The sequence below is a fragment of the Culicoides brevitarsis genome, chromosome 2, assembly GCF_036172545.1.
Source record: "Culicoides brevitarsis isolate CSIRO-B50_1 chromosome 2, AGI_CSIRO_Cbre_v1, whole genome shotgun sequence".
In the NCBI taxonomy this organism is placed as follows: Eukaryota; Metazoa; Arthropoda; class Insecta; order Diptera; family Ceratopogonidae; genus Culicoides; species Culicoides brevitarsis.
Genome location: NC_087086.1, coordinates 25,686,329 through 25,713,620, shown reverse-complemented (window position 1 = coordinate 25,713,620; position 27,292 = coordinate 25,686,329). Strand labels below are relative to the sequence as shown.

Sequence of the window (27,292 nt, the reverse complement as noted above, 5' to 3'; positions counted from 1 at the left end):
CATTTTTTATTTTTAAATGGCGTTTTTTTTACTATTTTCATAATTTTCTATATAATTTTTAACAAATTTTTACATTATTTTAAAAAATTAATTTTGATCATTTTTTTATTTTAAGGATGAAATTATTTTGAAATTTTTAATTTGTAATTTTTCACGTTTTTTTTATCTTTCACTTATAATACATTTTAAATATCAAACTTTAAAATTAACAAAAAAATGATAAACGGTAAAAAATTGTTAAAACTCAAAAATTTTGTTTAAAAAGTATTTCAAAACCTCTTTTATTTAATAAGCCTGAAAAACTTAATTGTAAAAAAAAACACTTTTTTTCGAATTTAATTAACGAATTAACTTCATTATTATTTGATTTTGTCACTGTTCTATTGTGTGTTGTAATAGGTCTGTACACGGGATTTTAAGCATTTTTTATGTACAAATTCTCTTAAATTTTATACAATATTTGATGATTTATCGATAACATGGGGCAAAAAACAACTTATGGCAGTTTAATCTTTAGAAATATTGAATTTTCACTCGATTTTCTAACATTTTATATTTAAAAAAAAATAATTTCGCGAATTTGAAAAGACTTGTGAACAAAAAGTGCAAAACAAAAACACGCGAATTTTGAGCACTTGGTGTGGTAATAATAAAAATATATATGAAAAATGATAAAACTCATGTACAGCTTTCTTGCAGTAATATCGTAGAAGAAGTGATTAGCAGCTCTCGGGTGTTACATAAAGTCATCCATCTCATCGTAATCGTATTGGGTTGAGAGGTCGTCGAGTCGTGACTGCAAAACAAAAAATGATAAGAATTTCGGAAATTTCTAGAAAAAAATTTTTTTTTTCTTACATTTTCTCCTTCAACTCTCAATTTGGCCTTGACTTTGCCACCTTTCTTCTTCGGTTTGTCGCCCTTTTCAAGTTTTTGCTTTTCTAGGTACATGTTATCTACCGTCGTTTTAATTTTCCTAATGTGAGTCGATGTCACTGCAAAGAAATTTTGGTTAAAAATTCAATTTTTCATCGAAAAAAATCAAATAAACTCACTGCTGGCACAAATGTTGCGCACAAGCTCCTCGGCAAAGTTTGGAAATTCGTCGCGAAGTTTGAATTGCAAGACCTTTTTACTAATTGCATCGGCTAATTCGGTAAATTCCTCCACAGTTTGTGGGTTTCGGGCATCAATGCCGCCCGTCGCACCTGCATCCGTCAGTCCAAAGGTCTCCAATGCGAGTTTTAGGTCATTTTCCTCCTGCAACTTTTGGATGCGAGCCTTTTCCGCGAGTCTCTGCTCCGGCGTCATCTCAGCTTCTTCCTTTTCGCGACGTTTCCTCTCAATTTCCTCCAATCGGGCACGTTCCTTTTCCGCGATTTTTTGTTGTAGCGTTTTCTTGGGCTTCGTTTTTACGGGCGTACTGTCGTTGCTGTCCTTTTTCGAGTCTTCTTCCTCGTCTTCGTCTTCCCAGGAGTCCTGAAAATGTGTGAAATTGATAATTTGCAACAAGTCTGTACACAAAAACAACAACAATGCACAAGGCCACTCCATATGTTACGTACGAAATGTGACTTTCACCACATGGAATGCCTATGTCATCAACACCAAATCACAAAAAAATGCATTTTTCCTGCATTTTTAACATTTTTTTGAATTTTTTACCTTGACATCTTCCTCGATATCCTCGCCATCCCATTTATTCACGTTCACGGGTTTGGGTTTCACCACTTTCGATGAATCAGCTAGTGCTTCTGCAAGCAAAAAAAAATTTGGCACACACAATTTTCACGATTATTTCGTGTTTCGAGGGCATTTGAAGACGAAAATTCCTTACCCCAGTCGTCCTCCATGCTTCATAAAGCTGATTTTAGTATTTTTAGCGTCTAAGATGCGAATTTTCTCGAGAAATTCGAACAAATTTGGCTGGAATCCACCAAATCTTTATCGCAGAAAGTTTTAATTTGACGTTTTACGAAATTTCAAACGTCAAGACTTTGGAAAATGTCAAATTTTTGACGGATTACGTAAATTCGCTGTCAAAACAAGTGATTTTTTCACGGCCGTGGTTCGAGATTTTTATTGAAAATGATTATCAGGTGATTTTTCAGCATTTTTTTTCGAAATTTTAACATTTTTTAACTTTTGCGACACTTTTTCAGAACTGCAATCAAGGCTGGCTGCTGCGTGGGAGCCGTTCACTATTCGCGAGAACTCGGAGTTTGGGGCGATGCGGAATCCACACACAAATTGTACACGAAAATCCAGCAGGAAATGGAGCCTGTGTGCAAAAAAGTGCGAGCTACGGTGAATTATGAGCCGCCACCGATGCCCACATCGGGCGAAGTTGGTTTCATCGTCAACCACTACTACAACGAAGGTGTCAAAGGCACTTTTCGCTTCGTCAAAATGATTCCGTGCTACCTCGGGCAAGGCATGAAGAAGGCAAACGATGCAATTAAGGGCGCGATGGCGGAAAAACCCGAGTAAAGTACCTTCTAGTCGAGTAAGAACTATTCGTTGTAAATAAAAAATCCGAAAAAATCACTGACGAATCCTTTTATTGTTCGTCTTTTCGAAGATGAACTTTTTGAATTTTAATAAAATCCTGACTTCTTCTCGTTTTTCCAGCTTTTCTTGTGTTTCGGGGCTCAAAGGATGATTTAATCGAATTTTTATTTTATTGGTTTGCCCGAAAGTGCCTTCAATGACGCCCGTTTCGCCGGTTGTGAGTTCTATTTTTAGTCCAATGTACAGTTGACGATCACTTTCCTTCTTGAAAAGATTAATGCCGATGATTTCGTTGTCATTGACGACACGTTGGATGTTACCCGTTTTCATTTTTTCCTTGAAAATTTGAAATTTTGGCAGGAATGACGTAGAATATTCACGATCGTCGCACAATTGTTCCACAAATCCGTAGAACGCAAGACGACAGGAGTTTTTGTGCACCTCTGTGAGGTTGGAGGCGATCACGAGCATGTCTTTTGCGACCAAAACTGGCTTTTCAAACTCAATTATAGCAAAAATATTCGTTTCCTGTGTCTCTGGTTCCAAATTTTCCTTGTACAATAGTTGATTGTCTTCATTTTTCGTGTAAAAAAGGACTTTTCCTAAGACCGTTTCGTGTCCGATGCTCATGTGAAGTTTACTTTTAGCCTTTATCGTCTGTTTAAAATATTTTATTTGATGGATTTTGAGTACAACGACGTAAATATGCCTCAAAAAGCCTGGCGCCGCCAAAATCCCTCTCTCCATATCGCTGTGACTGAATTGCGTCAAGCAAATTCCCACACGATCGCCTTGCATGGCATGTCGAATACCTTTCCGATACATTTGCATCGACTTAACTTTTCGCGAGAGGCCCATTTTGGGGATTTCCACCTCGTCTCCAACGGAAATCTGTCCCTGGAGGATAGTTCCCGTACAAACAGTGCCTTGCCCGGTTATTTGAAAGCAGTGATCCACTGCAAAAAGGAAGGGAAGATCAATATTCCTCCGAATTGGCATCGAAATTTCATTTTTAAGCACTTCTAAAAAATCAGTTAGCTTATTTTCGCTCGTCGCGGACACCGGAACGATTTTTGCTTCCTTGAAACTCGTTGTGCTCAATACAATTTTGAGTTTTTTCGTCATTTTTTCGATCAACAAGGGTCTTTTCGGTCCATCTTCGAGCAAATCTATTTTATTTAAGGCAATTAACAGCTTTCCGGGACACGTTATCTCTCCGATGACGAGACATTCGGCGGTTTGCGTTTGAATTCCCTTCGTGACATCAACCACTAAAATGATAAAGTCAATTATTTGAGCGCCGCCGATGATTGTCTTCAATAACGAGGCATGTCCGGGACAATCGACGAAAGTTAGCTGCAAATCCTGCGAATTTTCGGTGTTAAAATGCGGAGGAAGTGAAGTTCGTAAGGCACTGAATCCCAAATCGAGGGTAATTCCGCGTTCCTGACTCTGTCGCGACTTGTCAAATGCTGCTGTGCTCCCGATTTCGCTCAAATTTTTCGCTAAAGTGGTCTTTCCTGAGTCAACATGTCCCAAAATTCCGATATTGATGTTCAAACAGGACATTTTTTGAGTTTTTCGTAGTCACAGAGGCGCGCGACTGAATTGCATGTGAAATCCATAGTGACGAGAGTGCCCAAAAATTGTAAACAATTAAGGAATCTCGTGAAAAACTACTTTGAAAAATCGGAAAATCGATACGAATAATCCCTTAATCCCATGTAAGGCTTTAGCGAAGACAGCCAAGTCAATAGTTATTGTGCGAAAACGAGGCGTCAACTAATTTTTTGTGGCGTCAAAGATGTTATGATGGCAAATTAGTCGCATTTGAAGGAAGAAAAAAAAGCAAAAAATGATAAATTTCCACGAATAACGAAGAATTTTTATGAAAAGTGAAGAAGCAATACAGATTGATGGGTTGTCCGTTGTCGCATGACCAGCCCCCATCATCACCGTCCGACATAATTTCATCGAAAGCAACGGTTCTCAGCAATTTCCTTTGCACAAACAGAATGACGGCGACGGATGCAGAAGTGGGCGAGGAGGCTGTCGACTTCAAAGCACGCCTCGAACGGAAGATGATGTGGTCGCGCGAAACGCCCGACGAGATTTTCGATCTGGCTGGATGCAATTTGAAGGAAGTGCCTAACGGGGTGTTTGTCCTCTGCAACGTACTGCGAAAACGGGAGCTTTTTCTCAACGCCAATCGCCTGCAAAGTCTCAAGGGAGGCGGTATGCTACAAGATTTGCATTTACTCACGACACTCAATATCGCGGATAATCAATTAAAACGTTTGCCCGACGACATTGGCCGACTCGAAAATCTCAGGGAACTTTTTGTCGCAAATAATCAACTTGGCGTCTTGCCGCCCGCCATCAATAAGCTTAAGAAATTAGTTTTGCTCGACATTTCGGGCAACAGACTGTCTTCGATACAGGAAATTGTGGTGATGCCTTCGCTCAAAGTGCTCAATGTCAAGGGAAATGCGGCGCTGCATGTCTTGCATGGCGGCTTAGCGACGTGCCAAGACCTCATGGACATCATTTTCGATGTGCAAAACATCACGGAACCTCCGCCCGAGATTTGTCGCGGTGGAACAGCGAATATTTTGAAATACCTATCAACCGGGGAAGTGGTTTTGTTTCAAGAAGAAGCCGTAGATGTCGCTACTGACAACGCACTGAAAGTCCAATCGACACTAGATGACGCTCATACCCGATTTATGGCGCTCAAAAACGAAAAAGCCAGCAAGGAACGAGCTTTTTTGGAAAAAGAACGCGCGCAAATGGAACGAAATAACGAGCTTGAAGTCAAATTTCACGAAGAACAGATGCGACGAAGGCGCGAACTCATCCAAACAATGCAAAATGAACAAAATGAGACAGAAAATAAGGTCTTGCAACTACAAAGTTTGAAGGAATCCGAAAGAAATCGTCTCATCGAGGACATTGTCAAGGCAGAAGAGCAAAGCAAACAAGTTTTACAAAATCTCTTATGTCTCAAGAACGGTCCGGACCCAATTCTGTTGGAACGCGAGCGCGAAGAACAAGAATTGCTCCTCGAAAAACTCATGATTCAACAGAGCGCGTTAAGGAAACAAGAAATTATCGATCAAATGACTTCGTTGCTCGACCAGGAAATGGCGACGATCACAAAATTCCAAGATCAACGTGAAGCAACGTCGAAAACGATTCTCGAACAAGAACAAATGTCCAGTTTGATGCTCAACAATGTCTACCAAAAGTACGATCAGAACCGCGGATCGATCCTGGATGAAGTGGCGCTCAATGAGGAGGTGCAAAAGTCTGCGGTGGCGACGCTTATTACGAAAAATGATTCGCGCTCGTGGGGTTTGATGGAGCAAATTCGCATTCTCGAGAGTGAATTGGGAAAATTGACGCAACTCGAGATTGATAAGAAAAAGTTGCATATTGACGAGCATATTAATGACTTGGCGAATCGGAGGATTGAGATTACTTATGTTTTGTTGGATTTGATGGATCAGCGTGACCAAAGGAAGCGTGAGGTAAGTTTTATTTTTGTGTTTAACTGCTTCAAATTAAAGTCAAAAAAATTTTTTTAAATTTGAAAAAAAAAATTAAATTAAAAAAAATTTTTTTTTAAATATATGAATTTTCTTGCGAAAATATTTTTTTTTTTTTAAAGGAATTTTTGAAAAATTATTAGAAAATATTTCTTGCTGACAAAAATTAAAACATTTTGAAATTTTTCTAAATAAAGTCTACTAAAATTAAAAATTTGAAATAAAACATTTTAATTTTGTATGAAAAAGTTTTCAATTTTTTTTTTATTTTAAAAATCCAATTTAAAAAAAAATTTAAAAATTTCAAAAAATTTTTTGGCCTTAAAAAATTAAAAATTTAAATACATTTTTTTTTTTAAAAAAAAATTTTTCACAATTTTAGGCCCCTCTAATTTTTTTTTTGTACCAAAAGATTTTTTTCAAAATTTTATTTAAAAAATTAAAAAAAAAGTTTTAAAATAATTTTTATTCAATTTTTGATATTTTTTTAAGTTTGAAATAAATTAAGATCAATAATTTTCAAAAAAAAAAAAAAAAAAAAATGTAAAATATTTTTATTAAAAAAATTTTCGAGAAAAAAATTCATATAAAATATTTTTTTTTTTAAAATTAAAAAATTAAAAATTATGAGAAATGTGGAAAAAACTAATAAAAGATTTTTTTCTAAAATTTATATATGTATTTTTTTAAATAAGGCCGCTTCAAATTTTTTCCTATGTTTTTGTCCCATGCACCATTTCAAAAGCCGTAAATCCAATGGGGCAAATTAAAAAAAAAAGTTAAAAATTTTTTTAATTTTTTTTTACAATTTTAAACTTTTTATTTTTCAATTTTTTAGATAATTTTTTCAAAATTTTATTTAAAAAATAAAAAAAAAAATTTTAAAAAAATTTTTAAAAAATTTTGATTTTTTTTTTTAAAAAAATTTTGACAATATTTTTTGATTAAAAAATTTTAATTAAAAATTTTTTAAAATCAATTTTATAAAATATCATAAAAAATTTTTCAAAACAACAAAAATATTGATTAAAAATTCAAAAATTGTTAAAAAATCTTTTTGTATATTTAAAAATTTTTTTTCTGAATTTCAAAAATATTTTTTTATTTGGAGCGGCCTAATAACAAAATTATTTAATTTTTTTTTTCATACTAATTTTTTTAACAACATTTCAACTTTTAATTTTCACAGTTAATCGACACTTTGAACCAAATGGAGGCCCAACGTGAAAATCGTCCCGACTTCTGGCTCTTGCAATATCAAAAACTCATGGATCAACAACCCGCTGAGCTGTCGTTGCAGACATCAGCCATCGATCCGTTACTCGGTTTCCAATTTCTCACTCACGGAGTCGTCCATTGTCTCCCATTTTTATCAAAAATCTGGCAGGACTCGCAAACGGAGTTGCAGGACATCTCGAACGATCAACTAAAAGCTGCTGGAGTGCAAAATGACGCCGATCGTTACAACATTTTACGTTCGATCGAGGTTTATCTGCAATCGATACGAGGGGAAGATGCAATAACAAGCAATCAGAACGACGAAACAGTCGCAGCAACTGCCCCAATCGACGACATGGAACAAGAATCACTCGTAACTGGGCAAATTTTGAGCTCGGAATGCGTTATTTGCATGGATGCCGAGGTAAAATTTAAAATTTATTCAAAAAAAATTAATTTTTAATAAAATTTCGTTACAGGTCAAAGTTCTTTTCTTCCCATGTGGACATCTTTGTTGCTGCATCAATTGTCAAACCTCGTTGGACGAATGCCCGATGTGTCGAGGCTCGATCGAACGCCGGATTAAAATTATCCAAGCTTGAATTCGCTACTAAAACATTTTTTTGAATTAATTTTTTTCGTGTGATATTTCGTCAAAAGAACAAACTTTTAAAGCCATATTAGATGTGTTGAAACTTTATAAAGAAAAATTTATAAAAAAAAGTGCGCTAAACTATTAAATAATAATAAAAAAAAATATTGCTCCAAAGATTCGCCAAATGACTAAAATTAAAAAAAAAAAAAAGAAAAATTTCGGATAAAAATATTAATTAGTGTGTTGCTTTGATCTTCATAGAAAATCGTTTTTATTCAGCTTAGAAGTTAATTAAATGAGAAAATAATCAAAAGAAATTATGGGATCACAAAAATAAGTATGTTGAGGAAGCCAAAAAAAAAAAGTTAATAATAATTAATAAAAAAAGACATTTTAAGGCCTTACACTACAATATGATTAAGGATACTCTACAGGAAACAAGAAAAATTTATAAAACATTCTTTTTTACAGTAAAATACGATAGATGTGCAATTATAGATAACAAAATGTTTCTTACAAAAAGGTCACTCCATTCCACAGAAAAAAGTGATCTGACTGCAATCAATTTTCTAATTTTTCAGAAGCAATGACAGTTTTTGTCACAAAATCTAATCAAATGTCGTTTTAGAGTGAATTTAAAAATTATTTCTTAATTTAAAAAAAAATCAACACTTTTTAATTTAAAAAAATAAAATTGCAAGGTTTCTTAAAAATGTTAATTTTTTATTTTTTACGATTTTTCAATTCAAAAACGAAATAGAATTTTTTTTAAATTGAATTAAATAATTTATTTTTTTTTTTAAATCAATTTTTACACAAAATCATTAAACACTTCAAATTTTTTTTATTAAAAAAATTCACAATTTTTCAAATTTTTTTTTTAAATTCACAATTTAAAAAAAATTATAAAAAAAAAATACAATTTTTCAATTTTTTTTTAAATCAAAAAAAAATTTTTTTGAGGATTTTTTTTAATATTAATTTTATTTTTTAAATTTTTTATTAAATTAAAATCAATTTTTGGTTAATTTAATTTTTTTTATGAAAAATTTTGTATTTAAATTAAATTTTTCCTATATTTATAATAAAAATCTTACTTCATAAAAAAAATAATAATAATAATTTAAGATATTTTTTAGAATTTTCATCTCTCAATTTGAAAGAAAAAAGAAATAATTTTAAAATTTAATTCTAAAACGACCCCTTTTTACACAAGTTTCCTCTCTCCTTCCCTTTCCTCTTCTTACAAAGTGCTAACTGTAAAAACCTCAACAACTAACTCTAAAAATCTTCTAAACTTAAAAACTAAAAATATCATCTTGATAAAAAAAAATATCGGGTTCATAACAATTTTAAGCATTTACTCTTAAACTTAATATACTAAATTATTAAAAAAAAAGTTAAAAATATTTACTGTTATTCTCTAAATAAAATATTCAAAAAGGGATTTTGGATCAATTTTTGACCTCTTTACGATTAATTATTACGCAAGGTGCAGGCGATCAAAATCCCTTTGTAAAAACTAAATTTTACGCGCAAATATTATTATTAATAAAAAGTTATTAAATCAAAAGAATTTGGAATTTATTTGGTAATTTTCATTAATTTTTCAGTACGTTATCAAATTGTTGAGAAATTTTTAGGAAATTATTTCTTGTTGTAAGGATAAACTTTGCCTCCGTAGCGTGAAATAAATGCTTTTATGTCGAATTTACGTTTGCAGCCTTGGTAGTTCATGTAACGAATTTTGCCGAAAACCGCACGTTCGCCCCAACCTTGGTCATGGATGCCTCCGATGCTCCACATGCAGCCGACGTAGCCGTTTGGGTCGCCTAAAAATGTATTTTTGATTATTTTAATTTTTTAAAAATTATTTTAATTTTTTAAAAATTATTTTAATTTTTTAAATTTATTTTAATTTTTTTAAATTATTTTAATTTTTTTAAAATTATTTAATTTTTTTAAATTTTTTTAAATCATTTTTAACAAACTTTTTAAAGTTTTTTACGATTTTTGAGCTGTTAAAATTTATTTATAAACTATTTCTTCATTTTCAAGCTCACAAAAATAAATAAATGGTCAATAAAATCAATTTTTGTGCAGAAAAATTTTTTATCTAATCTCTAAGGGGTAGTTTTTGGGAAATTTTTTATTGAGAAAAAGGAATTTTTAAGTTTTCCAATTTCAATATTTTTCCAAATTTTTTGGTTGAAGTTGACTTTTTATGTAATAACAGAGCATAAACAAAACAAAAACATGAACAAAAAACGATTTGGAGAAATTTTTATGAAAATGCATTTGTGCGATTTATTTTTTTTTTTCTACAAAATAAAACTTTTTTTTTAAAAAAAAAATTAATTAAAATACTCAAAAATATTAAAAAATCTCCCAAAATTTAATTTTTTTTTACAAAAATTTTTTATTTAAATTTTAAAAGATTTTGCATATTTTTAAAAATTGGGAGGAGAAATTATTTTTTTTTAAGTAAAAAAATAAAAAAATAATTCAAAAATATTAAAAAGTCTCCCAAAATTTATAAAATCATTGAAAATTTTTAATTTAAAAAAAAAATATTTAGCGAAAATTTTAAATATTTTATGAGAAAAAAAATTATTAAAAAATCTTAAAAAATTATTTTTTTTTAGAAATTTCATTTGTAAAACTTACGTCCATCCAAGTTGTACCGATCATTCAAGTAAATCGCGATCCGGAGAGCTTCTTCGGGATTTGTTGTCCATTCGAGTATCTTCTTTGCCCAATACATCCGCAAAAATCCGTGCATCTTTCCCTCCTGTCGAAGTTGATTTTGCGCTGCGTTCCAGAGATCATCGTGCGTTTTGGACTCTTCCAGCTCTTGTTGCGTGTACAAATACGGGCGCTTGTCTTTGCGATGGTCATTGAGAGTGGTCGAGGCCCAACTTGTGATTCCCTTGAGATTATCGTAGTTTTTGTTGTAAAAACAAAAGTTATCGGAAAGTTCACGTCGCACAATTGCCTCTTCGTTGAAGGCATCAACACTCTCCTTGTACTTTGATTTGTACTTGTTGACTTGCAAAATGGCACGTTGCACCGCAATTTGCCCGAAATGGAACCACGGCGAGAGATTCGATAAATTATTCGAGACAGGATCATTTCGTTTGTCATTGAAGCCCTTTAAACGTTTCTCGCAAAAGCTTTCGAGCATTTCGATGCCGCCACTGTAACCGGGTGTCGCCCATTTGACTTCATCGACTGCTGGATCGGCTTTTACCGTCTTCAGAGCCGCTTTCCAATCGACTTTTTGCGTTTTGACGATCGGTTTGTGGGGATGCTTGATGACTGGCGGGAATTTTGTCAAGTAAGTCGGCAGTTGGGAGTTAACTTTGTTACGAATTGTTCGTGCGGCGTACTCTTGTTTGTCCGAAGTGACCCAAACAGGCACGATATTGTGAGCATCCACTTGAGCAAAAGGCACATCTTTGGGTAAGGCACTTTTAACGCTCTCTACCCATCCAGTGGGGACACGCAGCGGCGTGAAATCTGTCACAAGAGCTCCGAAATTGTTGTCAACGATGAATTTTGGGATCATTTTGCCATGTTCACCCATGAGCAAGTGAAATCCGATGCCCAATCGAAGACATTCCTCTTCAACTTCTTGCAATCCTTTGAGCATAAACTTGAAATGACGCATTGTGGCGTCCAAAAATGTGGGAACCAAACAGAAAACAACGTGCAACGGAACGTGATTCTTCAATGCCAGCTTTTGTGCGTAGAGAAAGGCCCAATTGTCTTGCACACGAGCATCGCGTGACATCCAGTAGACGATTCCATCGCATTTTTCACGCACTTCTTGCGCCTTTGACAAGATCCGAACTCGATTCTTGTTGAACTTGAACTCCATAATGGAGGCACAGACTGCTGCACGTTCATCTTCGAGAGTTTTTATCAATGCACAAACTTTCTTACTTGCACCGCTCGAACTTGTCCCTGGACTCAATTTTGCCTTTTTTGGCGACGGTGGAGAGGATTCCGAACCAGAATCGTCGCTCATCTTGAAGGAATTTCGGCAAAAATTCAAGATAACACAATTTATGGGGGAATTAAGTCGAGATTTAAGCGTGAAACGAGTTAAATTTTTCAAAACAATCGTCGACATGAAACGGCCGCCAAAAGTGTCAACAGTGAGAAATTGGTGTTTCGCGTCATGTCTCGCAAGATGAAATATCTGCGAAATGAGAAATTTTAAAATTTTGGTCATTAATATTTGAAAGTAAAATCTAAGACTTTCTCGGATTTTGCTTTTTTGCAAATTTGTCAAAAATTTTTTTTCATCAATCAAAAAAAATAAAAATTTATTTATTTTTTATTATGTTGTTAGGTCTTAAAATTATTTTGTTGTCAAAATCAAATCTTTATTGTTGCGACGTTTTGACATCAAAAATAACATGATATTATCAAGAATTTAAAAAAAAAACTAAAATACAATTAAAATACTTACTTAATTTTATATAAGGTAAGAAATTTTGCGCCAATTTTCATTTTGAGCTTTACTATTGACTGTCGACAATGACATGCTGGTCTTTGTGAATATCTAGTAATCATTTAAATAGAAAATATAAAAAAAAAATATTTGTTCCTGGGAGACATCAAATAAGTTTTAAGAGATTAGGATATTTTTTCTTTGAAAATACCACTTTTTATAACCAAAGGATGGCGGGTTCCGTAGGGTAGGTTGGGTGAGGGTTAATTAAACACGGACTTACTCTTTGTTGATTTCTTTATTTTATTCAGACACCGAGTGTTGTGTTTCAGTATTACGCTTATTTTTTGAATGTTGGCTGAGTATATTATTCAGCATTAAAATTATCTATAAAAATTATTTTACAACGACATATCAAAAAATTTAAATCAAATTCAGAGCCTTCATCAATTAGAGGCTATTAAAGGAAAAAACCCTAGTAGTAGTAGGAGACTTACAGAAAAAAGTACTTACAGAAGCTTGCAGTGCCACTCCGTTTACATACGAATTCCCACTTTGTTTATACTCTTCAATAGCTTTTGATCAAAGGCGATGAAATCCTTGTATAGGATCTCATCGCCTCCATCGCTTGCAGCGTCACCGATTTCTCATTTGTGGGAGCCAACACGTGCCTCCATGCATGCAGTATTGCGTCGTAATCGACTGCCTTGGGTGTGCTGGAAAATAAAAGAAGAAACTGTGATTACAGTTCCCAAGTGAGGCAACAGATATGGCTTTCGGATCGGAAAAACGACTTCATCATTTACTTTTTATTTATCAGTCATTTATTTTTATTTAAAGAATCCCGAAGTTTTTGCTTTACTGAGCAAGTTTTAATAATTTATTTTCTGAAGTGAGTGAATTTCTATGAATTTTTATTTTATAGAAAAGAGTTAAAAAAATTCAAAAAGTCACTTAAATTTGATGTTTTTCTCATTTTATTCTTTTTTTGATTATTTTACTCTAATTCATGAGATTTAAGATATTCACTCAGTCTCGCACCGTGTCTCTTCCAAGTTTTTACGTTGCGAGACACAAATTTTTCACTGTTGCCACCATCCCAGTGAGCAAAACAATATCCTAGTCGCATATCACGGTCACTGGATATTGTCATTCGAGAAAAATTTCTCAATCAATTGGATCGTTCTAATTTATTTATATCAACTTTTTAACTTATTCTCTTTGCAAAATCGTTCCGTAAGCGATGGCACTCTTTAGCGAAGTTTTGCCGGTCATGCGTGGCACATTTGGAAGTCAAGTAAGTGCCTTTTGTCTGATAAAATCCACCTGATGCCCTTCTTAGTTGCTTGCACTATAGATATACATACGCGATTTAGTATCATTTTATTATATAAGCCTTTTTTAGTCAATGCCCGTACATTCGGTTTTGTTGTTATGAACTTGATTTGCAAGATTTTTATCTTTTTTAGATACGCCGCATCCACTTATCAGCGACCAGCAATGCCGCTCCCAAGATGAAAACGTTCAAAATTTACCGCTGGAACCCCGACAAACCACAAGAGAAGCCCAAATTGCAGGTAAGACGCAGTTGCATTTTTAGCACGTCACCAAATGACGTCTGATGAAAGAATTTTTAGTCACGCGAATTTTTTTTTTTTTTTTAGGAATATCAAGTGGATCTCAACACATGCGGTCCCATGGTGTTGGATGCCTTGATTAAGATCAAAACGGAGCAAGATCCGACCTTGACCTTCCGTCGTTCGTGTCGCGAAGGCATTTGTGGAAGTTGTGCGATGAACATCCACGGCACCAACACGCTCGCCTGCATCAGCAAGATCGACAAAGACAACTTGTCGAAACCCACGCAAATTTACCCCTTGCCCCACATGTATGTCGTCAAGGACTTGATTCCGGACATGACGAACTTTTATCGGCAATATCGCTCCATCGAGCCGTGGTTACAGCGCAAAAATGAGGCCAACGAGGAAAAGGGCAAGGCGCAATATTTGCAATCGACGGAGGATCGCGCCAAGTTGGATGGCTTGTATGAGTGCATTTTGTGTGCATGTTGCTCGACATCGTGTCCCTCGTACTGGTGGAATGGCGACAAGTATCTCGGACCTGCAGTATTGATGCAAGCGTACCGCTGGATCATCGATTCCCGTGACGAGTTCAGCGAGAAGCGTTTGAGCACGTTGGAGGACAAATTCAGCGTGTATCGGTGCCACACCATCATGAATTGTACAAAGACGTGCCCGAAGGGTCTCAATCCGGCACGCGCCGTCGCCGAAATCAAGCTTCTCATGGCTGGCATGCACAAAAAGGGCAAACCCGAGATGGATACCGCAGCTTTGCATAATGCCGCCAAGTAGAAAATTCAACGAAAAATGTCCCCCCGTTTTTTGTAATTTTTTTCCTAAAACAAACTAAATACCTATTAGCAGGAAATTTAAAAATATTTAATAAAAAACAATGAAATACATAAAAATAAGAGAAAAATGCGTGAGTAAGATCCCCGAGCGAACGTAAGATATTACAAAAAAAAATGTGCGTCACACACGATCTAGACTATTTTTAGAAGTTGGATAAAAATTATTTCTGAGCACGATTCAAATAATATTAAAACAAAAATAAATTGATTATGAAAAATAGAGAATGTGAAAAAAATAAAAAATTGGCTTGTAAAATTGGCTCTTTAACAAAAAATTTATCATAAATTTATTTGAAAAATTTTAACAGAATTGTCCTCACTGCAGCTCGCGAGTTCAATTTTATCGGAAGCGGGTCGGAAACTTAGTCTCTTAACGGGTAAGTGATGCGCGATTTCTTGTGGCATTCGATGAACGAGGCTCCAGGCGCCGTCTTGGGTATTTAAGTTGTACAAAGAAATAACGCCGGAGCCGAATCCAATGGCAATTAAATATCCTGATTCAAGATTTTTTGGGGAAACAGCGATCGCGGTGACATCAGCTTCGGTTTCAAGTGTCGATAGGGATTTAACGCCTGCCATTTCGGAAGTGGCGGATGTGGAAGGTGGCATTGTCCATGCAACAACCTGAAATGAAAAATTAGAAAATTATGAGAAATTTTGTTTGAAAATTAAAAAGTAAAAATTTTCTTAAATTAATTTCAATTTTTTTAGTTTTTTACTAAATTTTCTTAAAGTTTTAATTTTTTTCAAAATTAATTTTGAATATTTGATTTTATTTTTTAATGTTTTGTAATTTTTCGAAATTGAATTTGTTCAAAATATTTTTTAAAAAATTATTTTTTTTATGTTTAAATTTTTGAAGATGAAAATTCAACTAATTTATTTGCAAAAATTGTTCGAAAACTGAAAAAAAATAAAATAATTTTAAGACAATTTTTTGAAATATTTTTTTGAAATAAATTTTAAATTTTTACTAAAATTTACAAAAATAAAAAAAATAAAAATTGAAAATTATTTTTTTTTAATATTTTCGCATAGAAAAACAATTTAAATCGTTCCAAAAATGTTTTGATTCAATAATTTTTTTAAATTTAAATATTTTTCCAAATTATGAACAATTTTTTAGTATTTTTTTTAGAGTTTTTCTCTAAATTTTCTTAAAATTTGTATTTTTTTACAAAATTAATTATTAAAATTATAAAATTAAAAATATATACAAAACATTTTTTTAATATTCCGTCTGAAAAATATTTTTAAACTGTTCAAAAAATTTTTTCAATTTTTTTTTAACTTTTTCTAATTTATATAATTCTAATAGCCTCAAATTTAAAAATTTAAATTAAAATCGATTATTATTTTGATCAAATTTTGTGAATGTAACTTTTTTCGATAGTTTTTTTTAAATAAATTTTTAAAACTAAAAATTTCACGAAAAACTGTAAAAAAATGAAAATTTACCTTCTTATCACGTGAACCCGTCACAAAATATTTGCCATCTCCGGTCCAATCGCATGTCCAAATAATTCTCGCATGAATTCCTCCTTTCGGATTACTACATCCAACCAGGTCAAAATTGCCATTTTCTGGATTTTGTTCAAAAAGAGACCATTTTCGGTCACGCGAAACGGTCAACAGGTGTTTATCATTCGGCGAAAACTTCATTTGAGTGATTGTCAGTTGATGCGATCGAAGCTTTTGAATGACTTTCCACGTTGTCGTGTCCCATAGCAGGATTTGAGCGTGATCGGCTGTGGTTGCTTTGCAAGCTGGAAAAAAAAATTCAATGAAAATTTGCTTAAAAATAATAAATTTAGAAAAATCTTACATGAAGCCAATAATTTTCCGTTGTGAGATGACGCCAACGAGAACACTTCATACCCATCATGCCCATACAACTTTTGAATTTCCGGCCAAAGTGTATTTTGCATCAAAGTTTCCTCCTTTGGTGGTTCCGTAAACTTTGTTTCCACGAAATAATGTTCCGGATATTGATGATTCGGCAGCTCCGTGGCATCAACGACGGTATTTTCGTTCACAGCTCGATTCGAAAGTCCCAAAGTGGGACGAGAGGCACCTTTTGAACGTGTTTCCATGACTTCATTTCCCTCGGCGTCATCCGTAATTGAACAAATTTCCCTAAAATTTTCCACAAAATTGACGGGAGCATCAAAAACTCGAATAATTTTCTCTTCCGCCCCGCTTGCGAGACGATAACGCGACACCATTGCCACACAATGCATATCGTAACCGTGAATTTGTGGTCTGGCGAGTTCATGCCAAAGCATTTCTCGGTTGTCACGTATCCAGGGAGCATGAATTCTCGTTGTTTGATCGTGCGAAACAGTAACGAGAAACTTTCCCTGCGGCTCCCATACCAAATCTTGTACCTCGGCAAAATGACCACTTGTGACGATCGCCGGATTCCACAAACGATCGTTTTGGGTATCGCGACTCCAGCGATGGAGACTCCCGTAGTAAGCGTGTCCGATAATACTTGAGCCATCAGGTGAGAATTTTGCGCCGAAAAATCCGAACCCATTGCCGCCAACTTCGCCGGTCCGTACCCTTTCGGTCCATATTCCGTCGCTATCTGGCTGCCAAATGATCAAAGTTTTGTCCGCAGAACTCGATAAAAGTTGCAAATTTTCGCCGTTTTTGTGCCAATGAACACTCGAGACCCATCCTTCGTGACCTTGCAGCACAGATTCCAGCGAAACGCTGTAAAGTTCGTCGCCCAACTTGAAACGTCGGTCATCCGCTTCGACATTTACCGTGAATTTCGATACAATTTCGGTCGCTTCACGCTTTCGCACCTTCGAAATCTTCCATAAACGAATAAATGTGTCCTGACTACTGCTGGCAAGGAGGATATTTCCATCGTTGGTCGTGTAATCAAGACCTAAAATCCAATCTTCATGCCCGGTTAGCACTAAAATCTTTTCAAAATTGTTTTCGGCGTTCAATGACATCAAAACGACCTTGCAATCATCAGTTCCGAAGGCTAATAAACATTTTTCACCATCAACGGGGATGAGTTTCAACGCGAAACACAGTCTCCCGTGCAAATCTATCGTCTGAACGCATTTCACGTCATCGTCTGTTAACTTTCCCAACCAAACTTTGATCGTGCAATCAGCTCCAGTCGTCACAAAAAGATAATTTTCGCCAAATTCGAGGGAATCAACAGTTGTCACACTGCCTTCGTGTCCTTGCAGGACAAAATTTTTGTCATTTCCACGAGATCCAACCCAAATAATGGAATTTTTGTCATCGGCGCCGGAAATTAAGCCAGTTACTGTGCCTTGACGGTCATGAATCCACTGAACGACGTTGACACGGTCCGTGTGTTTGACCAATTGTTGAGTTATTTTCCATAATTTGTTCTAAAAAGCAAGTTTTTTAATTTAAAAAAAGGAAAAATGACTTCAAAATGAGTCTCACGTCTGTTTCTTCGTAGATGGCAACTGAATTCTTCGCCGCAAAAGCAATTCTGTTGGATTTATTCCAATCGAGGGAATTTGAGGTCCGATTGCAAGCCACCGAGGTGTAAGTATTCTCTATTTTTACCATACTTTCGTCTTAATTAAGTTTTTAATTCAATGAAATTTGTTGGTTTTTGAAATGTTTTTGTCATGCTTTCAGCTGTCAGGCGGCTGTCATTTCTTGGGCCGTCGTAATTTTGAGTTTTCTTTCATTTTTTGACCCCCTCCCTTTGAAAAATATCCGAAAAAAATTAAAAATTTTAATAAAAATTAATTTTTTTGTGTATAAATTTTCATTTTTTCTTCAAATTTTTAGGATTTTTAAAAATCTCACCTCATCAGCTCAGCATTTGTAAAGACTGGAAGCCAATTAAAAGCGTGGATCTGCCTCACGACTTTCAAATTCTGGTTTCATTGATAAGCTTCATTCGCATTCGAGAGCTCGGACTTTCCATATCGTAGCTTTACCACAAGAAAAAAACTCAACAATGTCTTTGCCCGAACCACTACAACGTCTGTTCGAGTAAGAAAACCACTAAAAATTCCATTTCCGATTGGAATCTCACTCAATTTTTTTTTTTTTGTTTAGTCACGTAGATGCCAATAAGACAAAATACATTGAAGCCCTAAAAGATGCTGTTGCGATAAAATCTGTGTCGGCTTTTCCGGAATTCCGTGAGGAAATCTTCAAGATGATCGACTGGACATCGGCCCGCTTGAAGGCTTTGGGCGCCACTGTGGAATTAGCAGATGTTGGCAGTCAGACATTGCATGATGGACGCACAATTAAGTTGCCCGACGTAATTTTAGCGACTTTGGGAAACGTAAGTACGGCTTATCTGGATATTTTATGTTGAGCAATCAGCAACGAATATCGATATCTTATCACTAAATGTTGGTATTTCATAAATGTTTACTGATTTTTATTCAAAACTATATGGTTAAGTTTAATCCGCAGTTGCCGGCTTGCGATAAGAATTTTAATCTTGTCGATTGAAGAAGCTAAAATGATTAAAAAAATTATAAAAATAGAAAAAAAAGAGACTTAGATACAAATTTATGCTTCTTAAGCTGCTTGAAATTTCTTTCAAGCTTTTGGTTTCAGAATCGAAAGGAGTAAAAAAAAATTTGTTTTGAAAAATTTTTCATACAAAATGACAAAATTTATGATTTTTTCCAAAAAATTTTTGATTTAATTAAAAAATTTTGTCCCTTTCTCCAAAAATTTTATCAATTACTATTTTAAGTTTTATTTCATTTTTTTTAAGAAATTTGTTTTACATATTCATTTTGGTATTTTAACGTGGATTTACTTCTCCAAAAATAAATATTTTTTTTTCACAAAAAAATGTTTGAAAAAATTTTCAGTAATTTTATGAAAAATATTTGTAGAGAAAAAGAATTCATCTTGAAATTCAAAATTATGTATTATTAAAAAATTATAAATTAAATAATTAAAAAATTAAATAAAAAATTAAAAATTTTTTAAAAAATTAAAATTTTCAACAAATTTCTTAAAATAATTTTTTTCTTTAAATTTTGGATTTTTTCCATTTTTTTTTTTAATTTTTAAAAAAATTATTTTAAAATTCACTTTAAAAATAACTTTTTCAAAAATAAAAAGCTATGAGTTTTGAAATTTTTTTTTCTGTTTTGAATCCCTTTGGGGGACTTTGGAATAATTTAAAAAAAAAAATTTTCATAAATTTTTCATAAATAATTTTGTCAAAAAATCATTGAAAAAAGCTCCTAAAACGACAATTTTTCCTGAAATTTTCAATTTTTTAAATATTTTTTTGTGTAAAATTCCAGTAAAATTTAAATTTTTCAAATGGGACAAATTAGAAAAAAATAAAATAAATTTGAAGAAACCTAAAAACAGAAAAAAACAACACTTAGATACAAAATTTACGCCTCTTGATGGAAAAAAGTCAACAATAACAAGATGGAATGCATATCACAAAACAAACGAATGATAACGAGATTCTCATATTCTTGTGTATGACTGACTGAATGATGACTGTAAAAGTCGAAAGTTTACGTGATACAAATTTTTTTTGTTGTTTCTTTGTTTCATTGATGATTCATTTTTAAGTCGTCGCAATTTTCTTATCTCTCTTCACTTTCACTTTTTAATTGTTTTTTTTTTATAATTTTTTTAGGATCCGAAGAAAAAGACCGTTTGCATTTACGGGCATCTTGATGTTCAACCTGCCCAATTGGAGGATGGATGGGACACGGAACCCTTCGTTTTGACGGAAAAAGATGGAAAATTGTACGGACGTGGCTCGACCGACGACAAAGGTCCCGTTTTGTGTTGGGTTCATGCCATCGAGGGATTCCAAGCGCTCAACATCGATCTCCCGGTGAACTTGAAATTTGTCTTTGAAGGCATGGAGGAAAGTGGCAGCGAGGGTTTGGATGATTTGCTTTTTGCACGTAAAGATGATTTCTTGAAGGATGTCGATTACGTTTGCATCTCCGACAACTACTGGTTGGGCAAGGAAAAGCCCTGCATCACCTACGGTCTTCGCGGAATTTGCTACTTTGGCTTGGAAGTCGAGTGCGCTGCCAAGGATTTGCATAGTGGCGTCTTCGGAGGCACCGTGCACGAAGCTATGGTCGATCTTGTGTACTTGTTGGACCAACTTGTCGACAAAAATGGACGTATTTTGGTGCCTCACATCTACGATGACGTCGCTCCATTACTTCCAAACGAACACGCGATCTACGAAAATATCGCTTTTGACGTTTCCGAATACCGCAACGACTTGGGAGCCCGCAAACTCATGCACAAAGAAGACAAAACGCAACTTTTGATGCATCGTTGGCGCTACCCGAGCTTGTCAATTCACGGTATCGAAGGTGCCTTTTACGAACCCGGCCAAAAAACCGTCATTCCGCGCAAAGTCACGGGCAAATTCAGTCTCCGCATCGTGCCGAATCAGGAACCGGAGAAAATCGAAAAGCACGTTTGTGATTATTTGAATGCGAAATGGGCGGAACGTGAGTCTCCGAATAAAATGCATTGCTATATGGCGCACGGAGGCAAACCCTGGACCGAAGATCCGAATCATCCGCATTATGTGGCCGCAAGTAAAGCCACGAAACACGTTTATAAGGTCGACCCGGATATGACACGTGAAGGTGGCTCGATCCCAGTTACGTTGACGTTGCAACAAGCCACGGGTAAAAATGTCGTTTTGTTGCCCGTTGGAGCCAGTGATGATGGCGCACACTCGCAAAACGAGAAAATTGACGTTCGTAATTACATCGAGGGAACGAAACTCCTTGGCGCCTATTTGTACGAAGTAGCCCAGTTGGATTAAATGAATTTTTTTCAGAGATTTTAATCAAACATCACATGAAACAGTGATTTACTCAGTTAAAAACTGATCACATTTTCTTTATATACATGTTATTTTATCGTATTCGTTATTAACAAGCATTTTTGTAATCAAATAAAATTTTTCAAGAATTATTTTTTCTTCTTTCCTTTTCCTTTCTTCCCTTTTTTGCCTTTTTCCTTTGATTTTTCCTCATTTTCGTCCTTTTTTCCGATTTTATAAGACTCGTAATCCTCAAATTCCTCTTCGATTACTTGAACGCCGACAGTATTTTCGGATTTTTGCGAATCTGGTGACTTTGGAGTTCTTAATTCTATTTCCAAATGTCCTCCGCCAGGTTTCTTCTTTCCCAATTTCAGTACGTACGAATCCATGGTCGTGTCTGGTAAGATTTTTTTGCTGATTTCGACGCCTTTTGGGGAAATAGCGCCAGTTTTACTGTCAATGGTGGGAGTTCCATCGGGAATTGTTTGAATTTTAGGTGATGGTTCCATGATTTTTGCCATGTGAAGTGGCGGTCGGTTGGGATATTTGAGATTTCCTTTGATAATTGGGAGTCTTGCGCATTTTCGGGAATAAGGACATGCTCGGAGTTGTTGTTGGAAGCATTGACAACGGGAAGCGATCTCTTGCATGACGTTAAGTATGTTGCCGTCGTTGTTTTGGGGGATTTGGATGGTCACCTAAGGGAAAAATTAAGATATTTAAATTGAAATTTAATAATTTTTTGATTCGAGAAAATTTGTAAAAAAAAATTTTTTAAAAGTTATTAAAATATTCTCAAATTTATAGTATTTTTAGGTTTTTTTTAGTAAATTTTTCCAAATGATATTTAATGTAATTTACTGAATTATTTTTTTTAGCTCAATGGATTCAAGAAAAAATGTTTGATTTTTCTGTTAATTTTTAATTAATTAAATTTAAATTACTCTTTGAATTTTTATACTCATTGATCGATTAAACCCAAAAAAAAAATAAGGCCGCTCCAAATTTATTTCGAACTTTTTGTCCCAAAATCTTTTTTTCAAAATGGAAGGGGGCCAAATTGAAAAAAAAATTGAAATACTTTTTCATACAAAATGACAAAATTTTAACAGTTTTTTGTTATTAATCAATATTTTAGTTGATTTTATGGTATCTTCATTGAGATTTGATAATTTAAAATTTATCTCAAAGTATTTCAAGTTAAAATTAAAACAAAAAAATTTCGTAAAAATAACTGTCAAAAAATTTTGAAAAATAATTTTTTTCAAAAAAAATTTTAAAGAAGAAAATTCATGTTAAAATACGATTTTTAATACAAAAATTCTTAAAAATTAATTAATTCCTTGAAATAAATTCCTTGAAAAAGTATGAAAAAAGACCAAAAAACGATTAATTTTGATGAAATTTTTAACTTTTTTTTTTGCCCTATTGGATTTTCGACTTTTCAAATGGGGCATGGGACGAAAAGTTCAAAAAAAATTTGGAGCGGCCTAAAATAAAAAAATAAAAATGTTTAAAAAAAAATAATAAAAAAAAATTAATTTGTAATTTTTCTTTACCACTTTTCAACTAAAGTTTTTTTTCTTTAATTTTTTTTTTAATTTAAAATTTTATTTTGCGCATTTTTCGTTTTCGAAAATTTTCTAAATTTCTATAATTTTATTTTTATACATTTTAATTTTTTTTATTAATTTAATTTTATTTAATTTTAATCAATCCAATGAATGTTCAATTGAAAAATTAAGGAAAAAAAATTTCGAAGATCAAAAATTTAAATTTTTACTTTAAAAATTGAAAAAAAAATACTAAAAGTACTAATAAAAATTCTTTTATTTAAATAAAAAATCAACTTTTTTTGGTTAAATTATATTTAAAAAAATAAATTAAGGCCGCTTCAAATCTTTTTGAACTTTTTGTCCCATTTCAAAAGTCGAAAATCCAATGGGGCAAAATAAAAAAAAAAGTTAAAAATTTCATCAAAATTGACCATTTTTTGGTCTTTTTTCATATTTTTTCAAGAAATTTCTTTAAAATTTTTTTTTACGAAATTTTTATGTTTAAATTTTTAACTTGAAATACTCTGATATAAATTTTCAATTATCAAATCTCAATGTAGATACCATAAAATTAACAAAAATATTGATTAATGACAAAAACTGTTAACTGTTAATTTTTAATTTTTTTTTTTTTCATTTTCCTTCTTCTTATTTGGGCAAAAAGCTCGAAATAAATTTGGAGCGGCCTAAAATAAAAATTAATAATTTTTTTTAATTAAAAGTTTTAATGTTTTGCTTCAATTTTTCCCAAAACTTGAGAATTCTAGAAATTTTGACATCTAACACAAATTTTTTTCTCAGAGAATCATTTTAAAAATTTTAAAATAAAGAAAAAATCAAAATCTTACATTATCATTATCCCTCGAATACCCAATCACACTTTTCAAATTGTCATTTTCCGGTTCGAGGACATTAACTTTCATGCCAGCACCTTTGGCAATTCTAATAATCATCGCATTTCCATTAATTTCTTGCACAAATTCATCATATTCTTCTTTTGGCTCTGCTGGAATCGAAATTTGCGATGATGGAGGAACATTTGATAAGCTCTCACTAGACGACTTTTGAAGAGATTCTTCCGAAAAAGCGGAAATCTTGCTCGCCACCGATATTTCCGAGCATTTCGGACACTCACAATCCTCATTTTTGGACTTTTTGTACATGTACAAGTGATTAAAGTCGATCGTGCTTTCCTGATTCGAAGGTTTTTTACTGAAAAATAACGTGGATGCCTTTTCATCCGTTACTTGAACTGTCTTTGGATGCATCATGACATTCCCGTAGTACGAAATTCGTATCGTAAGTACGATAAATCCGATATTTTCGTCGTCGTGGTTGAACAAGGGAAAGAGACCTTTGATCGTTTCCGATACTGGTTCCGTATTCGAGGCATTTTCGACGTTAATTGACTCAGATTTGAGGGATTTTAAGCTCGAATTTATCACGGAAGCGTCTTTCAAGATGGAAGAAATCCCCGAACGGATCGCGGAAATATTTTTACTTTGACTTTTAGCGATCGCTGATTCTTTTTTCGATCCTTTCATGAGTTTTTTCAGAATTTCTTCCAACTGAAGGTCATATTTGCCCACAAAAACTCTCCTATCCTGCTCATCTTTGCGAAAAACGTTGATAGAAGCATTAACAGCAGCGACTTCGTCCTCGTTGAACAACGAAAAAATGCATTTTCTGTCGTTCAAGTCGTGAAAATTCACTTCGGTCGCTAATTTATTGTCACAAATCTCCATTTCGATGTCTTCGAAGAGCCGCAAGAGGACACATGACTTGAAAAAAGGATCATTTTCCGTCAGCTTTGGCAGTTCGAGGTCCGAATAAGTCATCTCAACCATAAAAATCTTACCATGTTGCATTTTGAATTGGTAGCTGGAACGATTTTTAGCACAAAAATTTAAAAAATGACTATTTTTCCATAGAAAATTTAGAAAAATTTAATGATAAAGTCATGGGTTGCTCTAAAAAAACTTACCTTGAAGGCAATATTTTGAAAAAAATCAAAGATAAGGTCATTCATGGTCGTCATAATGCCTCGATTTGTCCGAAATCTCAAAAAAACTAGATTATCGGCAAACAATTGAACGAAAAAATCGAGGTCTATCTCCCAAAACTAGTCAAATCTAATCTTGTTCTCATGAGAAAGTCCTACGATACGAGAGACAGAATTAGACGTCATACACTCCGTACACCATATTGGCTTATCACGGTACCAGTTTCAGAGCAAAACAACAATTGCTGATAAATTCAACACTTTTAACCGGCTTGCCTGTCTTAGCGTCGTTCAGTTGTCATTCAGCCGCCATTGTTTTAGCATCAAAACACAAAAATCACACATTTTTGTGTCTAAACTGGTCATTTTTTGACTACTCTAACGTTTTTTTGTCCCAAATTTTGTGTTTTTTTGTTTAAAATCTCAGACGCTCCAATGTAAGTAACGATTTTTGTAATTTTTAATTCAAACGGAAGCGTCACAAGTATTTTTTTCTCACGCAGAAAATGGGTCACGAAACCGAAACCTCAGTGGATGTGGTCTTTTTGACGTTCGATCCAACGCGCGATATCCGTTGTCCCATGATAAAACTTGACAGCACCTGTTACGCCTCGACCGCCGATCTGGAAACGCATCAAATCCAGAAGCGCCGCGAAAAAAACGCCAACAAAATCGACGTTGCCAGCTACAATCACTACAAATGGTACAACTCGTGCCTCATGCTGGAATGCCAAAAGTTGAGTGGCGGCATCACGACAGATCGGAATAATAACAACACGTACAAGCCCAAGTTGCGGATCCAACATTGGTACATCGAATCGGGCAACATTGAGGCATTCCGGATGCAAGGCAAGACGTTTCAAGCGGTGTCGATGATCGTTTCGCCCTGCGTCGAGTACTGGTATTGCTCGGATCAGGGTCCCAATGCGCTGCCCATGTTCGGAAGTCGACTGAGGGAACAGTGTCAAAACGATGGCAAGATAAATGTGTCAGATATTCGCTATCAGCCGGCGGCGATGGTGCAACAACAACAGCCTCAGACTCATTTTCCCTCACAGAAATCTCAGCAAGCCAAAAAATCTCCAGTTCCAGTGACACGAAAAAATCCAGTGATTTGTGTTAGCAAGCCGGATGACGACAAAAAATACGAGTGTTGTTCGTCTGTGTTGCAAGCGATCGATGTTTTGAATCAGAAAAAGAATATTTTGATACGCGGGGGATCTCCGCAGATGCATGAATGTAGCAATAGGAAAAATTATTCATTAAAACCGATAGTTGAGGAGAAAATTTGAGAAAAAATAATTTTTGGATACAATAAAAAATAAAATAATTATTTATATTCTTAAGTATTCCTGACTTTTATTTTTTATTTCCTTCGATACATATTTTTTAAGCTATTTTTATTGTTTAGGCGAATTTATTTAATTTTTACGATTTTTATTTTTTTAAATAAAATTAAAAATTAAATTAAAACAATTATTGGCTAATTTAATTTAACATTTATTTTTCAGATTATTTTATTTCAAACAGAAGCATTTTATTTTTTTTTTAAATAAAATTTAAATAAAAAAAAATTTTATTTTTTTTAGAAGACAAAATATATTGGTCAACATTTTAATTTTTTATCAAAATTTCACAAAATCACATTCTAATAAGTTAAAAAAATATATATTGTATTTTAAAAAATTAAGCTTTTTTAATTTTTTTTTGTCTTTCTTCTAAAAAAAATAAATTTTTTAAATAATTTTAAATTTTTTTTGAAAAAATCGCAATTGATTTTTTTTTATTTTTTAATTTTTTAAATAATTTTATATCTTCATAAATTTCAATTTAATATGAAAAAAACTTAAAATCGCTTTTTATATAAAAATATATTTTTAAATTATAAATTTTAAAGGATTTTAATTTATTTTGTTTATTTTTTTTAATTTAATTATTTTTATTCGAAATATTTTGAATTTTTTAAAATAAATTGCAATTTTATATTTTTAATTTTAATTTAAAAAAAAAATTATTTACCTATTTATTTTATTTTTTAAATATTTTTTTTTTATTTTGAATTTTTTAAAATAATTCCCAATTTCAGATTTTTTGTTTTATTTTTTGAAATTTTTAATTTTTTCAAAAATTTATTTTAATATTTTATCAGTTTTGTTTA

General features: G+C 33.2%; 10 protein-coding genes across 10 annotated transcripts; 5 read left to right on the top strand and 5 right to left on the bottom strand.

Annotated features, from left to right (window-relative positions):
- Window positions 1-305: 305 nt before the first annotated feature.
- On the bottom strand, window positions 306-1,984 carry LOC134829779 (eukaryotic translation initiation factor 3 subunit J). The gene is made up of 5 exons (XM_063843031.1): window positions 1,838-1,984; window positions 1,666-1,754; window positions 1,056-1,479; window positions 859-995; window positions 306-796 (listed from the first exon to the last, which is right to left on the bottom strand). Exons 1-5 carry the CDS (start codon window positions 1,851-1,853, stop codon window positions 737-739), a joined length of 726 nt encoding a protein of 241 aa, XP_063699101.1. The 5' UTR covers window positions 1,854-1,984; the 3' UTR covers window positions 306-736.
- An 8-nt stretch (window positions 1,985-1,992) lies between these two features.
- LOC134829780 (MICOS complex subunit MIC13 homolog QIL1-like) lies at window positions 1,993-2,547 on the top strand. Its single transcript, XM_063843032.1, has 2 exons — window positions 1,993-2,099; window positions 2,163-2,547. The coding sequence occupies exons 1-2, from the start codon at window positions 2,089-2,091 to the stop codon at window positions 2,488-2,490; spliced, it is 339 nt and encodes a 112-aa protein (XP_063699102.1). The 5' UTR covers window positions 1,993-2,088; the 3' UTR covers window positions 2,491-2,547.
- Window positions 2,545-4,096, bottom strand: LOC134829778 (selenocysteine-specific elongation factor). Its single transcript, XM_063843030.1, has one exon. The coding sequence runs from the start codon at window positions 4,078-4,080 to the stop codon at window positions 2,545-2,547; it is 1,536 nt and encodes a 511-aa protein (XP_063699100.1). The 5' UTR covers window positions 4,081-4,096.
- Window positions 4,097-4,180: 84 nt separating this feature from the next.
- Window positions 4,181-8,006, top strand: LOC134832357 (E3 ubiquitin-protein ligase LRSAM1-like). The gene is made up of 3 exons (XM_063846350.1): window positions 4,181-6,041; window positions 7,249-7,701; window positions 7,757-8,006. The coding sequence occupies exons 1-3, from the start codon at window positions 4,428-4,430 to the stop codon at window positions 7,877-7,879; spliced, it is 2,190 nt and encodes a 729-aa protein (XP_063702420.1). The 5' UTR covers window positions 4,181-4,427; the 3' UTR covers window positions 7,880-8,006.
- Window positions 8,007-9,018: 1,012 nt separating this feature from the next.
- Window positions 9,019-12,020, bottom strand: LOC134829815 (deoxyribodipyrimidine photo-lyase-like). The gene is made up of 2 exons (XM_063843084.1): window positions 10,540-12,020; window positions 9,019-9,704 (listed from the first exon to the last, which is right to left on the bottom strand). The coding sequence occupies exons 1-2, from the start codon at window positions 12,005-12,007 to the stop codon at window positions 9,520-9,522; spliced, it is 1,653 nt and encodes a 550-aa protein (XP_063699154.1). The 5' UTR covers window positions 12,008-12,020; the 3' UTR covers window positions 9,019-9,519.
- A 1,447-nt stretch (window positions 12,021-13,467) lies between these two features.
- LOC134832358 (succinate dehydrogenase [ubiquinone] iron-sulfur subunit, mitochondrial) lies at window positions 13,468-14,988 on the top strand. The gene is made up of 3 exons (XM_063846351.1): window positions 13,468-13,628; window positions 13,801-13,908; window positions 13,996-14,988. The coding sequence occupies exons 1-3, from the start codon at window positions 13,575-13,577 to the stop codon at window positions 14,701-14,703; spliced, it is 870 nt and encodes a 289-aa protein (XP_063702421.1). The 5' UTR covers window positions 13,468-13,574; the 3' UTR covers window positions 14,704-14,988.
- Window positions 14,989-15,041: 53 nt separating this feature from the next.
- Window positions 15,042-18,388, bottom strand: LOC134832356 (elongator complex protein 2). The gene is made up of 4 exons (XM_063846349.1): window positions 18,204-18,388; window positions 16,588-18,145; window positions 16,221-16,528; window positions 15,042-15,386 (listed from the first exon to the last, which is right to left on the bottom strand). Exons 1-4 carry the CDS (start codon window positions 18,330-18,332, stop codon window positions 15,042-15,044), a joined length of 2,340 nt encoding a protein of 779 aa, XP_063702419.1. The 5' UTR covers window positions 18,333-18,388.
- Window positions 18,389-18,631: 243 nt separating this feature from the next.
- On the top strand, window positions 18,632-21,725 carry LOC134830457 (cytosolic non-specific dipeptidase). Its single transcript, XM_063843955.1, has 3 exons — window positions 18,632-18,767; window positions 18,834-19,068; window positions 20,407-21,725. The coding sequence occupies exons 1-3, from the start codon at window positions 18,733-18,735 to the stop codon at window positions 21,571-21,573; spliced, it is 1,437 nt and encodes a 478-aa protein (XP_063700025.1). The 5' UTR covers window positions 18,632-18,732; the 3' UTR covers window positions 21,574-21,725.
- Window positions 21,723-25,355, bottom strand: LOC134828815 (uncharacterized). Its single transcript, XM_063841802.1, has 3 exons — window positions 25,117-25,355; window positions 23,981-25,013; window positions 21,723-22,274 (listed from the first exon to the last, which is right to left on the bottom strand). The coding sequence occupies exons 1-3, from the start codon at window positions 25,155-25,157 to the stop codon at window positions 21,723-21,725; spliced, it is 1,626 nt and encodes a 541-aa protein (XP_063697872.1). The 5' UTR covers window positions 25,158-25,355.
- A 56-nt stretch (window positions 25,356-25,411) lies between these two features.
- Window positions 25,412-26,483, top strand: LOC134830322 (uncharacterized). The gene is made up of 2 exons (XM_063843764.1): window positions 25,412-25,571; window positions 25,638-26,483. Exon 2 carries the CDS (start codon window positions 25,641-25,643, stop codon window positions 26,424-26,426), a length of 786 nt encoding a protein of 261 aa, XP_063699834.1. The 5' UTR covers window positions 25,412-25,571; window positions 25,638-25,640; the 3' UTR covers window positions 26,427-26,483.
- The last annotated feature ends 809 nt before the right edge of the window (window positions 26,484-27,292 follow it).

What these genes read in the sequence shown, in the direction of transcription:
- LOC134830322 (XM_063843764.1), top strand. Translation starts at nt 25,641, where the DNA reads ATGGGTCACGAAACCGAAACCTCAGTGGATGTGGTCTTTTTGACGTTC.
- LOC134829779 (XM_063843031.1), bottom strand. An exon ending in GCGCAACATTTGTGCCAGCA is followed by an intron (nt 996 to 1,055) that starts GTGAGTTTATTT and finishes ATTTCTTTGCAG; the next exon opens with TGACATCGACTCACATTAGG. An exon ending in TGAGAGTTGAAGGAGAAAAT is followed by an intron (nt 797 to 858) that starts GTAAGAAAAAAA and finishes TTTGTTTTGCAG; the next exon opens with TCACGACTCGACGACCTCTC.
- LOC134830457 (XM_063843955.1), top strand. Translation starts at nt 18,733, where the DNA reads ATGTCTTTGCCCGAACCACTACAACGTCTGTTCGA. An exon ending in CCACTACAACGTCTGTTCGA is followed by an intron (nt 18,768 to 18,833) that starts GTAAGAAAACCA and finishes TTTTTTGTTTAG; the next exon opens with TCACGTAGATGCCAATAAGA. An exon ending in TTTTAGCGACTTTGGGAAAC is followed by an intron (nt 19,069 to 20,406) that starts GTAAGTACGGCT and finishes TAATTTTTTTAG; the next exon opens with GATCCGAAGAAAAAGACCGT.
- LOC134828815 (XM_063841802.1), bottom strand. Translation starts at nt 25,157, where the DNA reads ATGACCTTATCTTTGATTTTTTTCAAAATATTGCCTTCAAG. An exon ending in TTCAAAATATTGCCTTCAAG is followed by an intron (nt 25,014 to 25,116) that starts GTAAGTTTTTTT and finishes AAATCGTTCCAG; the next exon opens with CTACCAATTCAAAATGCAAC. An exon ending in ATTCGAGGGATAATGATAAT is followed by an intron (nt 22,275 to 23,980) that starts GTAAGATTTTGA and finishes TTTTTCCCTTAG; the next exon opens with GTGACCATCCAAATCCCCCA.
- LOC134832358 (XM_063846351.1), top strand. Translation starts at nt 13,575, where the DNA reads ATGGCACTCTTTAGCGAAGTTTTGCCGGTCATGCGTGGCACATTTGGA. An exon ending in GTGGCACATTTGGAAGTCAA is followed by an intron (nt 13,629 to 13,800) that starts GTAAGTGCCTTT and finishes TATCTTTTTTAG; the next exon opens with ATACGCCGCATCCACTTATC. An exon ending in AAGAGAAGCCCAAATTGCAG is followed by an intron (nt 13,909 to 13,995) that starts GTAAGACGCAGT and finishes TTTTTTTTTTAG; the next exon opens with GAATATCAAGTGGATCTCAA.
- LOC134829778 (XM_063843030.1), bottom strand. Translation starts at nt 4,080, where the DNA reads ATGTCCTGTTTGAACATCAATATCGGAATTTTGGGACATGTTGACTCA.
- LOC134832357 (XM_063846350.1), top strand. Translation starts at nt 4,428, where the DNA reads ATGGGTTGTCCGTTGTCGCATGACCAGCCCCCATCATCACCGTCCGAC. An exon ending in GTGACCAAAGGAAGCGTGAG is followed by an intron (nt 6,042 to 7,248) that starts GTAAGTTTTATT and finishes TAATTTTCACAG; the next exon opens with TTAATCGACACTTTGAACCA. An exon ending in TTATTTGCATGGATGCCGAG is followed by an intron (nt 7,702 to 7,756) that starts GTAAAATTTAAA and finishes ATTTCGTTACAG; the next exon opens with GTCAAAGTTCTTTTCTTCCC.
- LOC134832356 (XM_063846349.1), bottom strand. Translation starts at nt 18,332, where the DNA reads ATGGTAAAAATAGAGAATACTTACACCTCGGTGGCTTGCAATCGGACC. An exon ending in CCATCTACGAAGAAACAGAC is followed by an intron (nt 18,146 to 18,203) that starts GTGAGACTCATT and finishes CTTGCTTTTTAG; the next exon opens with AACAAATTATGGAAAATAAC. An exon ending in CGGGTTCACGTGATAAGAAG is followed by an intron (nt 15,387 to 16,220) that starts GTAAATTTTCAT and finishes TTTTCATTTCAG; the next exon opens with GTTGTTGCATGGACAATGCC.
- LOC134829815 (XM_063843084.1), bottom strand. Translation starts at nt 12,007, where the DNA reads ATGTCGACGATTGTTTTGAAAAATTTAACTCGTTTCACGCTTAAATCT. An exon ending in TCGGTACAACTTGGATGGAC is followed by an intron (nt 9,705 to 10,539) that starts GTAAGTTTTACA and finishes ATACATTTTTAG; the next exon opens with GCGACCCAAACGGCTACGTC.